General features: G+C 39.5%; 1 protein-coding gene across 1 annotated transcript in view; it reads right to left on the bottom strand.

Annotated features, from left to right (window-relative positions):
- SYNPR (synaptoporin) overlaps positions 1-15,478 on the bottom strand; it is a 242,122-nt gene extending 226,644 nt beyond the window's left edge. The window contains exon 1 of the mRNA XM_090282936.1: positions 15,141-15,478. Coding sequence (XP_090139062.1) covers positions 15,141-15,164 — 24 coding nt within the window. The 5' untranslated portion in view covers positions 15,165-15,478. The remainder of the gene's footprint in view (positions 1-15,140) is intronic.
- Between the last annotated feature and the right edge of the window lie 1,631 nt (positions 15,479-17,109).

Here is a 17,109-nt window from a genome sequence, read left to right on the forward strand (position 1 = left end):
CAGTGTGGTGTCAAAATGCTTGATAGACCCTGAACAGACTGGTCACTGTACCCTCTGTACCAGTACATGTAATATGTTACTGTCAACTGTAATCCTAATGCCTACAAACTATTGATGATTCATGGATCTTGACCTTGTATCTCTCATGTGTATCCTCTTCAATAAAAGGCATAAAGGAAGAAGGTCCAATTGCTGTTCTCCACTAGAGAGAGCAGTCACCTTCCTCCCCCCAGAGATAATGAAATGTCCTGGGTAAAAGTTTGTTCCACCGTGGTCATGAAGCCTCTGTTGGACAGAGCAACTTCCAATCGAGCCTAGGGTGTGTGAGGCACCTCTGCTTCAATGAACTAATTTCTTTTCAACTGAAAATTTTAAATTATACTTAAATTGAGACATTTCTGGATAAAGGACTCTGGGGCCATGTACTTTAGAAAACCATTTGCACTACATCTTCAGCTATTTGTACTGTGCCATCAAGGATAGCTGAACATCCTAGGGGTTCCTACTTTTTACAGTTTTGTATTTCAAATGTAGTTGAGGGGGTATGTAGCACCATGTGTGTGCAGAACAATGACATGGCCAATTATGATAGAAAATGTCATTATTTCATTATAACAATATTTGCAGATGGAGTCTGAACAGTGTAATGTGAATTTCAATCTCCGTGTTAAAGATGAGAAAATAAATGAGGCTTTTCTAGAGTCCAGGGATGGACACAGCTCCATTGGAGCCCAGTTGTGTTCTAATTGTGCTGGAAGAATTACCATAATAATTGGATGCAGTACTGATATTTTTCTCTTTTAACATATTGCCTTTAATAGTTTCATTATTAGACTCTACTCTTTGTGGACTAGAAAAAGAATGGAGAGAAATATTACATCTTCAAGGTACATCTGGACATTTAACTAGATTTCACTAGGGTACAATTCTAATTTTGAGCCAGTAAGAATAAAACTGTTCCTAAATTTAAATCAGAAGGTATTTTTTTAAAGTATTTAAAGTAAAATGTTTTAAAGTTCCATTTTAAATCTTCAAGTTCCTTTGGAAAATTCCATAACATTTGTCATTATATTATTTATTGTTTTCATCCTCAGCACTTTCATATTTAGACAATGTTATAGCTCAAACCTCAAATAATCTCAACAAGTCTCCACAATGCAAAGCATTAACGTTCACTATCCTGGAACCCTGATCTTTCTTTTATGAGACTTTTTAAGAGCTTGTCAAGTAAGGGGAGGTTCTATGCTAGCGTCCATGTTGAATTTGGGGAGAGAAGACTTGAGTTTGAGTTGTCACATCACCACTTACCAAAGGTGAATCTTTGTTCAATTAAAAATTACCTTTCTCAGCCACAGTTTCCCTCCCTTCATGGAAAACTCAATATACAATTAATCTGATCTGACTGGTGTGGCTCAGTTGGTTGGGCATTGTCCCACAAAGTGAAAGGTCGCTGATTCAATCCCTGGTCAGGCACATGCCTGAGATGAGGGTTTGGTCTTGCATAGGGGAAAAGGGAGCCAATTAATGTTTCTCTCTCCCTCCCTTTCTCCCTCCCTCCACTTCTCTCTAAAAAATAAATAAATATTTTTAAAAATATATATGATTAATCTGTTTGTTTCCTGGAGATAATATTAGTATTACAGGAACAGTCCATGAACCTGCAATTGTCAAACATTCATTCTATGGGTAGATGAAAAGGTCATTAAGTTTTGAATCAGTTTGAATTTTTCAAATAGGGTGATTCTACATTTTAAAGATAACCTGGAAGGAAAATCCTAAACTTCACAAATATGAAAAATACAGTACGTGGTAAACATCCAAAAACAATACAGTATGTGGTAAACATTCAAAAACTTTTTGGTGTGTTTCTCTTGATAAATTTGCTGTTAACTCCAATTTATAAAAATAGGGATTTGAAATAATGGCTAATTTCCTCTACCTGATTTACATTTGTCCATACCTCTTACCACTAATGTTTTCTTTCATATATTTATTGTCCTTCATTTCCACCCTTCTGAGTAACGCATAACTGCTGCATTCCTAGTGCCTGGGAAAGTTCCTAGTACTTAGTAGAATCTTAATAAAGATAGGTTGAATGAATGAAATGACAAGATCTATATGTAAAATTAAACTTTAAAACACCTCTAAAATATTCAAAGTAGGTTTCTATTTCTATTGCAGCTGATCGACAATTTCACGATTATGTCATAATAGTGATAATTTGAAGTAATAATTTTATGAAATTTTATTCTGTTTAATAATCATTAATAATGTTATAATTGATTTAGCATAATATAATGTGCCACATACTTATATACACTACTGAGAACCTTACTACAGAACCACCCTCCACTCAATGATGAGAATCCTTTCCTCTTCAGCAGATGAGAAAATTGGGGTTCAAAATGTAAATCATTTAATTAAAAGTCACACAGCTAGTGGGCAACGGAAGCCAAAACTGGCACCCAAGTTTTGATGGAGCCAAAGTACACATTCCACAGTGATAGTTCCTCCTTAAAATGGGATTAGTTAAATGTAAAAATTAAATGTGATTTAATGTTTGTCTAATAATGCTTTCATTGCATCCCTGTTCTTGATAAATACCTTAGGAGAAATATTCAATTTTAGTCTGACAGTCATTTTCTCTTAATGTTTGAAAACATTATTACACTATATTTTGGCTTTTAGTGATATTCCAAGAGGTCTGCTTTTAAGTTAAACATCATTTTAAATAAATTCCCCAGGTATTTCTGCTGTAGGTAATCCATGGATCACCTTAAGATAAACTGATTCTGGAGGTAAAAGAGATGCTCAGAGCTTCTACAGAAACGCCCTTCCCAACAGTTCCAGGCTCTTTTTCAGGGGAGACGCTTGATTGCATCCAGGAGGAGGGTTAGGGTCATCCCCACTGAAGAAGCAGAGCAGAGAAAATCTGTGGAGGTCAAATAACCTGTCAGTTAGCATTACAGCCAAGCTGGAAGCCCAATCTTTTAACTTGTTCTCAACCCAAGCTTCTAAAACTTAACCGTGCCTTTGAATCAGTTGGAGATCATCTGAATGTAGATTTAGGTATTCAATAGGTCTGGAATGCAACCGGAGATTCTGCATCCCTAACAAGCTCCCAAGTCATGTTAGTGCTGCTGATCCCCAGTCCACCCTAGGACTGGGAAGCTGCAAAAGAAGCTGAAATATGCTTGAAGATTAAGAGTTCAGCACTCCAGGTCCCACAAAGTTCCATTTTACTCCAGTAGGGATCATTATAGTTCTTACTCAGATTCACATTAAAATGATCCTCTTTTCCTCCATGCTACCATTATTTTCCAGATAATAAACCAAATAAGATGAGTTCTGCTTAGCTTTCCACAGGTTAACATAATACGTAAGGAACTGGGCTTAAAGTCATACATACCAAAGCTACAGTCTCAAAATCACCACTTACAAAATATGTGCCCTTGGACAAGTGGTTCAAACTTTCTACATCCCCTTTTCCCATCCTTAAAATAATAATAGTGATGCCTCATTGAAAAACAATAATAAAACAAACAGTGATGCCCCATGGTGTTGTTGTGAAGGTATAGTCCCTGTGAGGTGTAGAGCAGAGAGCCTAGTAAACAGTATGTGCCACATAAATGTCAGTTACCTGAACTCTTAACATCTTGTCCTGTTGTGTGACCCTTATTCCAGTATTTCTAGACTTATTGAAAGATTCCATGCCCTTCCTCTTCTAGTTCCCTCAAAAGATTGTCAGGATTAAATGAATTAATATGCTTTAAACACTTGGAACAGTGCCTGTCACACAATTATTACCCAAGATGGCTTAGCTTTTATTTTTAGCACTTACTACAATGATAATTAAATAACTTTTGAGGGAGTTTTAAATTGACTATTCTTCTATTAGACTGCAAATCTTATGAAAGCAGGGACTATACCTGTTTCAGACACCTCTATATGCCAAATCTTTACACCAGGCCTGGGACACTGTTGCTGCTCAATAATACAGCAGAAAGTAAATGAATGAAGAGATGAACAAATCAAAGACTGACTGAGAGAACATTCTTGCCTTACAGAAGAGATCTTCAGAAAAAAAAAGTTTGAGAAACACTCTTTTAGAGAGTAGAATCAGTAGGAGAGGGAGAAAAAAATGATATAGGGGAACTAAAAGGGGAGGTTTAGAAGGGGCGTCTTCCAAATTTCTCAGAGGATGGGGAGTTAATAAATACCAGTTAGAGTGAAATGGTGAGCCAAGTCTGGGAGAAGACTGCCAATTCATAATGGCTTCGAAAAAAATGTAAGCTACCACGTTTTCTGAACAGATGTGTCAGGAAATGCTCCGAGGTAAATAAAACACGAGAAATGAGAAATCTGCACCAGAACTAATAAGGGAATCAGGGCAATGGGCCAGAGGCTTTCTTGAGCATCAGTCCTCATGGAGGAGAAAATCAGAATCTGTCAGTTCCCCTCAGGAGTTTCTGGAATCATGTGGAGAGAGGAGAGGGTGAAGGTCATAGTTTTACAACATGATGGGCTGAGGTTAGAGGCTATGTCAATCCCTCAGCACAACTAATATTCTATATACTTGGACAGATGGGGGAGAAAGGGCTCCAAGGAACAGAAAGAAAAATTGAGGAGCACTCATAAGATGAGCTGAAAATGGGGAATTGCTTTATCCATATTGCTTTTTTTTTATTATTATTATGGTTGCTCTTCTGTGATGATAATCTGTCTCTGGAATTTATAATATCAACTTCGATCTCCCCTTGAGATGGAGTTACCCATCAAAGCATTTCCAGACTACTTTAGACCCATCCCATAATGACAGTCATTTTCCTGGTAGATGGGGAAACATTTCCCCTGACATGCATTCATGAGGGCATAGAATGAAATCTGATAGCAGAATGAACTTTGACTCCAGAGAGAAGGAAATAGTGATACAGTTGTCTAGGCTGGCATGGCTTCTAAAGGGTTTTCCCATATCATCTATGATATATGACAGCAATTTTCTTTGTAACTCTGGGATGGGGACTCACTGTTTCCATTTTACAGGTGAAGAGACTGACACCCAGAGAGGACAAATGAATTATTTAAGGCCATGCATACCTGTAAGTGGCAGAGCCAGGATTTGGAACTATTTCCCCTCATTCCAATTCAGTTCCCAAAACAATGCAAACAAAAGATAGTTTTCTTAATGGGCATTCTGCCAGACCAATATGCTTGGAAGACCTTTTATGTTGGCAAATGCACAAGGGTTTTAATAGTTACAGATACCTTTTAAAAGCTCACCAAATGAAAGGAGGAGTGGAGGCTGGGAAGAGAGGGGCAAAGAGGGGAAAAATGGGGACATCTGTAATAGTGTCAACAATAAAAATAAAGAAAACAAGTAAGAGCTCACCAGATGATCAAGGATTGGCATAGTGGAAAAGCCCTGCATCTATCCAGGCTCATGAGCACATGCGATGACCATCACTCAAACCACCACCTGCCTTTGACACATTCTCCATGTCTACTACTCTTCTAAGATCCATCAAAAAGCTCCATGTCTCTGTAGCCTCTGCATGCACCAATTAAAAATCTGGGACTTCTCTCAGGTGCCTACACATCTGGCAATAAACCAGAGCATGTATATTTTTGGTATGTGTGGATCTATAAGTTGTTCTTCCTCCATTTGAAATAATTCCTCAGGTCACTGGGCTGAGAGAACAGTGAGCCATTCTTTTGCCTTCCTTCTGTTCTGAATTCAGCATAAGAACTTGGGAAACTCTACACAACTCTTAGGGCTTAGTTTTCTGACTTACAGAAATTAAATTTTATTGGTTTATAGTCTCCAGCAAGAGATCAGAGGTTTGAGGGTATCATCTGTTTCCTGCCGAGATGCTGAATCATATAGTGTGTTCACCTGACTTCGAACCTGTGCTCTATCCAGTCTAGTAGACTCATCTCCAGGGCTTCCTGTGGCTTTTGCAATGTATCACTCTATGTTCCCTGAACCTTTGAGGGAATTCTAAGAGTATGAGTGGACTGTCCATAACCATCCAGTTAATAAACACAGAGGAAGCCTAATCAGTGGACCTCCTATGCTCTGTCCCCTATCCACTGCCACACTACCTTCCTTTCCAAAGCAGCTTCAAGAGGAAAGGTATATTTTAAGCATACTAACTATTATAATTTTGTATAAAAGCACTGCATTTTTAATCAGGACATATGGGTGTGAATCCAGGTTTTATCCATCATTAATTTCAAAGTTTGGGGCATATAATCATTCTAAGTATTTATTCATCTGTTAAAAGGTTATATTAATTTAGTGTTGCTTTATTTGTTGATTGCTGGATCAAATAGGACACTGGAAGCCAAGTGAATGTGATAAAGTATTACACAGAAGTAAGGAAAAATAATAGTAAAAAAGACTTGCATTTGGAGAAACTTAAAAATCCTGAGTAAACCATGAAGCAGAGTAGCTGAAAGTAAGAAAAGTAGAAATATGATAGGAAGATTTTGTCAAAGCTGGTGGTATTATTAAATTTCTCACTGCAGTTCTATATCAGGGGTTATTTGGCATTGTCTGGAGAGAATTTTGGTTGTCACAACTTGGGGTGAGGTTGCTACTGACACCTACTGGGTAGAGGCCAGGCATGCTGTTAAACACAATATAATGCATATAATAGTCCTCTACATTAACGAATTATCTGGGCCAAAATTATAATAGTATCAAGGTTGAAAAATCCTGGCTTATTAAAAGTTCCATTAGTTCAGAAGCTAATATATCATGTGTATTCCTGTCTTACCATCTAGCACTGTACCTGGATTAAAGTGAACACCAAATATATATGTTTGCTGAATAAAAGGACAATTGAATGAACACCCACAGAGACCCAGGTAATGCAAGTTAGATCTAATTTGGATTGCCACTGAAAATCTTAGGTCCTCTCAGTATACTCTGCTATCTTTTTTTCTGTCCTGTCAAGGGGTCTTCCCTTTCTTTCCTCATCCAACATCCAGCAAGAATGAGACCAGCCTATCAAATGTGAGAATGTCTGGGAGCAATAAATAATGTTTATAAGATACAAGCACTGCAAGATCTCTTCTACCCTCCTTTCAAGCCACTCCATTTCAACCAGACAGTAATCACTGTAAATAAATAGCTTCACTCTTGTTCCTCCACTGAACATGAATAGGTAGGACCAAAAGCACATATTTACTGCAAATGTCTTACTAGAGCAGTTCAATTATGCTTTTAAGAAGACACATCCTGAGCCATGAAATGGAAACTAGGTTTAGGTGAGGAAATGAAAAACGAAGACACTTAGTTCTGGGAATGCAGATATTATCTGTTCATCACTATATTTCCCATGCCTAGCATGGTGTCTGGCAAATGGTAAGCCTCCTTAACAGTTGATGAATAAAAGGATAGCCTGGTGAAGTCAAAGGCTCTAACCCTTTTTTCAAATGTAGCCCCAATAAGAACTTTCTTTGTCTCAACCATTCAATTTCATAGGAAGGCAATTTGAATGCTTGAAGTTTTGAAAAATTTTATACCTTTTCCTCCCTTTTGGCGATTCAAAGCCAGATAAAGAGGTATGTGTTCACTGTTGAGAGATGGATATAAATGTAATGAATTATAAACTACTCATAGTAATAATTCATATTGGATGCAAACATTCTTAAAGTTACATTTTATCAGAAATAAAATAAGAGACTTCCGGCCAAGATGGAGGTGTAGACAGACATGCTGCATCTCCCTCCACAACTAAGAAGGAATACAACCACCTCAAAACTAGAAACAACCAGAAGTTCCAGAAAATTAAAGTGCATGGAAGTCCAGCAAACAAAGATATAAAGAAGAAATACTCATCCAGACAGGTAGGAGGGGTGGAGCCGGGACAGATAGGACATGGTGTGGTGGTGGCAGCAGCGGCAACAGTGGCAGGCCAGCGGAAAGCACAGTTACACATTTAAAAAAGTCAGAAGGGACACATGGGGAGTGTTCCCAGCTCCTCAACAGACCACACAGCTCACTGTCCCAGCACCGGGGAAAATCAAGCCTCGTTGCTTCTGACTGTGCAAATCAGTGGGGGTTGGGACGGAGGAAGAAACTGCCAGTCTCTCAGCAATCTGCTTGTTCAAAGGGCCCCCATGGACCTAGAACATCCGCAGACCCACCCACTCTGGGTATGACAGCCAGGGCAGTAGCTAGAGGGGTGCCACTCCGGTGTGAAAGTGGGAGAGTTGCCTGGAAAAGGGGTGAGTGCTGGGCAAGAAGCATTGTTCCTCCTCAGACCCCTCCCCCGCAAGCAGTGCCACAATGTGGTGAAATAGGTCGCCCGTTACTGACGAATACCTAAGGCTTCACCCCTTACAACACAGTAGGAACGACAGCTCTCCCTGGGACATGGAAGCAAACAAACACAGGAGAATTCCGGCCGAGATTGAGGCCTAGACTGACACGCTCCGTCGCCCTCCACAACTAAGAAGGAATACAACTACTGCAAAACCAGAAATAACCAGAAGTTACAGAAAATAAATGGAAGTCCAACATATGAAGTTATAAAGAAGTGGTGCTCGTCTGGACAGGTAAGAGGAGTGGAGCTGGGGAGGAGAGTTCAAGCTGTGCTGTCCACAGCAGCAACAGCGGTGGAGGCAGGACAGCAGTAAGCACAGACACCCACCCATATTTAGGGGGAGGGGAGAAGCGCCTGGGAAGCACCCCCAGCTGAAGAACAAAGCCGTCATCTTGCAATTCCAAGGCCAGGGAAGGCAGACCTCCATTGCCTTGGACTGTGAGGTCCAGAGGGGTTGGGGATTGAGGAGGAGGCTCCCGGTCTCTCAGCAGAGAATGAACGGCAAGAAACCATCTTGGACCCCCACCCACGCAGAAAATGCCACAGCGTAGTGAGATGGGACGCCAAGTTGTGAAGAGTGCATGGGGCTCTGCCCCCTGTAGCGTAGGAGGTGTGACCTCCCTGCCCAGGAAGCAAAGGTAAACACAAAACTTTCAGGATGGCACAGATCATGATAGAGATCCTGGTGACGCAGCTGACCAGAGAGCAAGTATCTAATCTAATGAAGCAGTAGATAGGAAATCTTTCTGAGGCTTAGTTCAGAGCTTTGGTTATAAAAATGCTTACAGACCTAACAGCAGATCTTAAACAAGATGGGGAAGGAATGAAGGCTAGTCCTGCTGAAATGAACAAAAACACATACAAAACTAGTGGTGAGGGCAAGAAAACCAGGGATCATATCAACAAATCGGAACATAGGGAAGGAACAAACAGTCAACCAGTGCAGAGAAAGGAAACAAAAAGTGAGGAAAATGAGGAGAGGATCAGAAGCTTATCGGACAGCTTATCGGGCCAACATCCGAATCACAGGGCTGCCAGAAGGTGAAGAAGAAGAACTAGAAATTGAAAAATTATATGAAAAAATAATGAAGCAGAACTTCCCTAACTTGGGGAAGGGAATAGACTTACAGGTCCAGGAGGCACAGAGAGTTCCAAATAAACTGGACCCAGGAAGAACCACACCAAGACACATTATAATCAAAATGTCAAAAATTAAAGATAAAGAGAGAATCTTAAAAGCAGCAAGAAAGCAGAAGAGAATTACATACAAAGGGGTCCCAATAAGACTATCGGCGATTTCTCAAAAGAAACTCTGCAGGCAAGAAGAGACTGGCAACAAATATTCAAAGTAATAAAAAGCAAAAACCTATCGCCATGATTACTCTATCCAGCAAAGCTGTCATTCAGAATAGAAGGGCAGAGAAAGTGCTTCCAGGACAAAGTAAAACTGAAGGAGTTCATCAGATCCAAACCACTGTTATATGAAATGTTAAAGGGACTTGTTTAGGAGAAGGAGGATCAAAACTATGAACATTAAAATCAAAACTGTATCACAACAACCAACAACAGAAGCTAGGGAATTGAAATAAAGGCAGACTTAGGCTACGAGAGTGGGAAAAGAATTATAGGTACGGGGAACATTTTGTGGGGAGGTCAGTGGAGAGGGGGAAGGGGAAAGGGAGGTAGGTGGTACAGGAATTAAGAAGCATAGTTGGAGGGAGTGGAGTAGATAGGAAGATGTTGAGAAGAACTATATGCACAACCAATGGGCATGGACAAAGGGGGAGGGACAACTGGAGGGAGGGGTGTCACTGGGTGAAGGGGAACAAAGGGAAAAGAAATTGGGACAACTGTAATAGCATAAACAATAAAGCATATTAAAAAAGAATAAAATAAGTCTAAATTATTTGTTGTATCTATGCCCAGAAGTTCTACACTGAGACAATGTATGGTAATTTGGGTGGAATTAAAAATTCCATAAACAGGACTAAAGAATTCACATGGGGACTATCAATAGAAGCCTCTTAGGCTCAATAATGCATCAGTTCCCCCAAAGGACCATAATGACATGTTTATACATGTATTTTGGCCATGGCAAAGTCCCACAGTACAATGATTGCCCTATGTTGGGAATAAGTTTTCAGAAACTGTAGTGGAATGTGTTGGAAGTTGCCCCAGAACAATTTTCCATCAGTACTTTGGGCTAGAATCTGTATTAAAAAATGATCACTGTAAAATATATTAATTATGCAGATCCATTAGTCTTCAGAGTAGAGAGACTGAGGTGTTTCCATTTTCAACTCATCTCCTAATCTTTAAACATTTAAAGACATACCAATGACTAGCAGCCTCTTCTAGAGGAATAATACCTCATGTGCCCATTCCAGGCTCAAATCCTCACCAATCCCATTTTTTTATAAAAGTAAGGAATTGGACCACCAGCTCTATTTGTACACCAGCTGAGAATGTTTGATAAATTCAAGACTAGTTCAACACTAATTATATCTTAACACCAGCTGCTTTCTCTGTACTTAATAGACCGTTTTTATGCTCTTAATGATCAACATGTTTAAGCACACATATCCACAGACAAAGAAAAGCCAGAAGGAAACATAGGTAAGATGAAGTACAATTTTTACTGCTATTTATTTTGGATTTGGTCGCCTCTCTGAAGAAAGCTGTATCTTATGGATGGAGACTGAAATATGATGCCCTTTATAAAATTGTCTCTAACTTTAGTTTTATGGGCTAGCCTATATTTGATGAGCACTGTGGCTGAGCATAACATATCACTAAAGTAAAGGTGTTTTATTTATGACTCAATATTTCCATCATAAAAGCTCATGGAAAAAGCTGGTTGAATTAAACCCTTGATTATGACTGGCTCAAATATCATGCTTTCTGATTAAACCACCCAATTATTTTTTTAAGAACAAGAAAAACAGGTAATAGAGAATCGATGTTATCAACCTTACCTCTGACAACATGACTGAATTTTGGAAACATATTTTATTATGTACTTCACTTTGAACTCTTTTTAGTAACAGAACATCTACACCAGGGGTAACTCAAAAGCTATTGCTTATTGGACAGAAAAGAGTACACCAAGAGTTCCTTCTTTCTTTCTGCTGTGTAATATTCCATTGTGTGAATGAATAAACAAAATAAACTAATGACAAAAATAGAACCATAGGCATGGAAACGTGAAACAGAAACATGGTAATGAAAGTGACCAGAGGGTAGGAGAGAGGAGGATAATGGTGGAAAGAAGGGGAAGGGACTATTCAAAGAACATGAATGAGTGACCCATGGACATGGGCAATGGTGTGGGGATTGACTGTAGGAGCAGGGGATGGGATGCGTGGAGAAGGGTAAAGGAGGAAAAATTGGGACCACTATAAAAGAATAACAACAAAAACTGATAAAAAAAAAAAAAAGAATACACCAAGAAATCAATATTGTGTCAACACTTCAAAATTGCCTCGTAGTGTTCCCAATTTGTGGTGGATTGTTTTTGTTGTTTGATTGTTTGTTCTTTTATTTTCCTCTGGTGTTTGGCAAAATATAGCAAGGGTGTCCTGACCTAGTTTTCATCATCTAGAAACATCTTTATCACTCATAATCCTCTCTCTCTGTCTCACTGGAGGGAATAAAGACAGCATTTCACAGACTCACCTCATGACTGGTGTGCTCTGCCTCTCATCTGAAAACTGCTAGTTGAAGAGAAATTTCAAACATATTGATTCTATGTCAGTTGCATTTTCCTCCTATAAGACATCTGAATTTTATTTGCTTAAATGGATTTCAAATGGAGCTCAGTGCTCAGGTGCAAAATAATGCATCTGTGGACTCTGGATTTCTACTTTGTCAAGCTTCTCAGCATGTTTATTGACAGCTGTGTTCATTTTTTAATTACCCAGGTGATGTATGTGCTTTGCAACTATTCTACATGAAGTTCCACCTCAGTCCTTTACAGTTAGTCAAGGAATGAAAGAAAATCAAGCTGGGGGGAGTAAAAGGAAGGTGAGAATTCCACAAAGTTCTTCACAAATTAGTTCAGTTGCAACTGCTTTTAATATTTTGAATCAATGACAAACCAGATACCTTGAGATATTGATACTTATAAGTTAATTTCACATCTTTATCTTTCATTCTATGTTCAAAACATTGGAAGTTAAAGAGCTGGGTTTGTTTTAATCAATTGAAAAATCTACCTTAATTTAGCCACTTGTGCATGTATCTCTCCCCAGCCTGGCTACATTTGGTCATATCCACATCTTTGTAGCTGTACAAGTTGAGTGAAAATAAAACACATATTCTCCAGTTTCAAACCACAATTAGTTTGGTGTCACAAAAGCATAGTCTGAGAAGAAGGAGGTTATGTAGAGTCATAAGGGAGAAAAACTAACAAAAATCTGGTGTGTTATTGTAAGGCCCTAATATTGTTCCAGTCTAGGAATTGGTTGTAGACTGTCCCAATGAAGGGGAAACCCTGACAGAGGGGTAAGATAAAAAGTATGGCTGTGGAAGGAGCCTGCCTGGTTGAGTTTTACCGTCATCACTGTGTTGCTTTAAGTATGTTACATACTTGCTCTAGGCCTCCATTGTCTCACCTGTAAACAAAGAAGTAATATAGCTCCCTCATGGAATGGTTGCAAAGATGAAAGAAAATAAACCTTCTAAAATGTTTAGCACAGTACCAGACATATAGTAGGTACTTACTAAATGAACACCACTATTGCCATCTTCATTTTTGTTAAAAATAGTAAATGATCTCATTGTGAAATAAAAATTACCTTTATTTTTTCCCCCCAACTTGGCACAAATTTTATTCCTTGAAATAGCTCAGAAGAGTTTTTTTGGCTATGGTGTTCTGGATTTTTCCAAAGTGATGCTTTTAAAGACTACTGTGCAAACTAACCCTAAGTCAAACTATGAGTCCTGACATTTTTAAGATAAAAATGTCCCATTGCCCTTCCTGTGTCACTGGGTCTGAACATACTTAGAGCTAACACTTTTGTAAGCCAGCAACCTGGAGGAAAAGATGATGCTTCCACCCATAGGAGTTCATCCTCCTCATGTCTTTATTAATTTATGTTACTGAACAGCTTCAGATGGTCATGAACTCTCTAATGACCCTGAACAAAGCTTGTTACAACAGCCATGAAAGAAGAAAGATGACAAAAAACATTAAAGAATGTTGGGGAGGGAGAGGGACATTTAGTACTGTTGAGTTTACTCTACAATAATTGCCAACAACCAAATGATAAAAGTTTTATTTGTTTATTTCAACAAACTATCCACTAAGGAACTTGTTCTGGGGAGGGTTTACGGCATCTAACGCTATTACTAGGAACATGCTTATTGTGCCCAGAATGAGGCAATATTCATAAATTCATGTGGACTTGGAGGATTTGTCTACTTTTGAGGCTAAACTAGATTAATCAAAATTCAAAATTCTGTTTGTCAAAATGAATAATTTCATTCTGGCGTGCAAAGAATGTAGGAAGGGTGGAATGCCTGTAAGGGATCAGACCTAAGGACTGATAGGAGCATTCTGATGCTCATTACTGTCTCCAAGAGCTTCCTGTAGACTACTTCAGGATCTGAAAAATTGCTCATCTGAAAACATGCTGTCCCTGAAAGGTCTAGGCATGTGTGATATTCCTAACTTTACTCTCAAAAATCTCTGAAAAATATATAGTCAGGCTTGCTCCTGCTTCTCATCCGACAACGCCTTTAACTTTCTTTATAAATAAATATGTAATATATATTCCCTAGTTCATTTCACCATGAAAAAGACTATGCAGATTTGTTGGTTGTGTAACAAAGACAGAGGAGATTAAAGCATCGGTTTGTTTCCATTAGAGCCATTACTTGATCATGTTATCATCTCTTTCTAGAATAATTCTATTAATAGACTTTGTCCCAGACTTCTGAATTAACGACAAAGAAGTTAGACCCTCTAATACTGACTAGGAAAAAAAAAGAAGCAGCAGTTAACCAGGTAGTGCATTTAAAAGTCATTACTAGCAGTGATGACAAGATAGCCATTTTGCACTATTTTTAATTTAATAACTACAACTTTTCTCTTAATCAGCTTATGATACAGAAACACAAGAGCCAGGGCTAGGCATCTGAAAAATGGTGGTACAAATGCAAAGAAAGAGAGAAGAGAAGCGACAGCCACTTGTCATTACATCTTTTCATGGCATTTTAGAGATTGACTTTAATGATCTGAATACTGTACATAAATTCAGTTCTTTTAAAGGTGCATGCAACCCATCTTAGAGAAGACTTATCGCACTCATTCTATCTTGGGATAAGACCTTATGAAATTAGCATACCCCTGTTGGCATAGCACAAAATGTTTGGTATTTGCTTATGGAGTTTAAGAAATTCTTGCTCTGACACTGACAAAGCAACTTTAATTAAAATGGTAAGCAGGTTGTAGCACAATGAATATACTCAGGGCATTAAACTCTCCAAGGTGGGTTGCATAGAATGACATTATATTTTTATAAAGCTAAATATGTTTGCTCAGTTTCCTTACTATGTTAAAAGAAAACTGTCACATACCTCAACAACTAAGGAAAGCATCACACTCACAACACAGCCTCTTCAGTTTAAACATATGAATAAAAGAAGGCAAACAAGAAAAGATGCTATCACCAAAGATTCAGAAATGATATTGGAAAGAAAAGTGACTGCACAGCCCAAATGTATCTATGAGACACACACATGTACACACACACACACACACACACACACAGAGCCAGCTGTAAATTAAGAGAGATAAGAACTTACCGGAGCAAATATCACCATACACATTTACAAAAGAATTGATAATCCAACTTCCCTTTCCTGAAAGAAAATAGAGGTTGTCTCATACTAAAAATAAAGCTTCTCTGTCCACAGCACCAGCCACTTGTCCCTCTGTTTTATGAAGCAAAGGAGGGGAACAGGAAAATCAATGAGGAGGGAAAGTGAGATGTTATACCAATCAGGTAGCAGCTTCTGCCTTATGTGCAGAGAGATGGCAAAACAGTCATATTATTAGACAGTGACTACCCACAGCTGAAGTACAGCAACCTGATACCTCGCTTTGGGGGAGGCTGCCTGCTTGGCAGGGAGGTGGTTCCTGTCCTGGTAGCGCCCATCCTGAGCTCTCTGCTCACCACTGGGGCCGCTCTGTTTAGCAGCTGCATCATGAAAAGAGCCCCATCTCCCCTGTTACTCCATAAGCCCTTTCCTCCCTCAAACACGAAGCTTAAAAACAAACCGGGAAACAAAAGGCAGCCAGGGATCTGTGTGTTGGAAGTGCGGGTGGGAAGTGGTGGTTTTATAAAATCCTTAGGACTAGATTTGCATAGATTAGGTAAATGTTTACACATTTGTTTAAAAAAAATTGCCCTCTTTTTTATGGAGATGCTTGATAGTAAGCCTGATCCCCACTTGGGAAATTTGTACACCACCCATATGTAATCCTAATCCTTAGGGTGACAGTAAGGGAAGATGGGCTTTGGGGCTCTGGCAACTGTAGAAGGAACAATTTGCAACTTAGTTGCTCATCTCTTGCAGGGGTGCTACTTAAAGACTTCTTCAAAATCTTAAAATTGAAAGGTTTCAGAGGTGTAATGTGACCTGGGTCTGCTACGAATGTGCCTCCTCAGGAAGGAGCTGAGCTCGACTCATTCAAGGGGTTGAAATCCTGGCATCCTGAGGCAACCTGTGTTTGAGGGATGGACACCCAATCATGGAGAGGCTGCCTGAGGGTTACATCTTCTCACACTGGCTTCCCAAGGACAAGTTCTCAGCACCCTATACCACAGCAAAGGGGGAAGAAACCTATATGTCTTGTCTTCCAAAGTTCCCCACTTGAAGACCCCACTGGGACCAGGAATAGTGTTTGGTTGGCTGAGGTGTGTCTGCTTTACCTTCTTGGGCAGCTGGTGAATGGCCCAGCTGAAAGCGCACCATGGCTGGCCATGCCTTTTTATTAGTTCAGAATTGGCCCTGAGTCTGTTTTTGGGTCCCTCTCTCTGTCTGTAACATACAAACACATGAACCACCACCACCACCACACAAATCACTATTATCACCATCAGCTCCCTTACTCCCTTTCTTCCTTCTCCACACACAGCAACAACTCAATGTAACTGAAGGGTGGGAAATGAGTCAATCAACCTGGAGTCTAATCTTGCTCTTCACTTACTAGCCATGTGGCTTATAAAGTCCCTTAAGATCGCTGAGCCTTAGCCTGTCCTCTGTAAACTGGACATACTAATACATCATAGAGTTCCTGGTGGGGAGGTGTGGGGAACAAAGGAGAGATGACTAAGGTAGTGTGTTCAAAGCCACACTACACCCATGCAACCTGGACTTCCTCCTCAGCTGCTTTCCTCTTCTTCCTTCCCCTTCTCCTCCTCCTTCTCCTTCTCCTCCTGTGATATGCTTTTTCCTCAGGCATAACACTTCAGGGTCCTTATGAAAGCTTCAAACTGTTTATACCCTGTGGTCCCTTTGAAATTCAGATAGGAACCTTATTTCTCCCTTCCCCTACCCTCACCTGCCAATTGAAACATCACTGCATTTCAAGGGGAGAAGTTACCAAAGGGAGTAAATTAAGCAAGTGAACAGTTAAGCAGGAAAAAGGGGGCTTAGAACAACCAGGCATTTAGTTAAGACTAAGTAAGCATTTGTTGAATAAATGAATAAAGGACTGATAAAAGCAGTAATGTTTCTGTGCCGAGGCCACAGCTCTTGCCCAGTGGCT

The sequence above is a fragment of the Furipterus horrens genome, unplaced genomic scaffold (genome assembly GCF_987537825.1).
Source record: "Furipterus horrens unplaced genomic scaffold, mFurHor1.1.pri manual_scaffold_7, whole genome shotgun sequence".
In the NCBI taxonomy this organism is placed as follows: Eukaryota; Metazoa; Chordata; class Mammalia; order Chiroptera; family Furipteridae; genus Furipterus; species Furipterus horrens.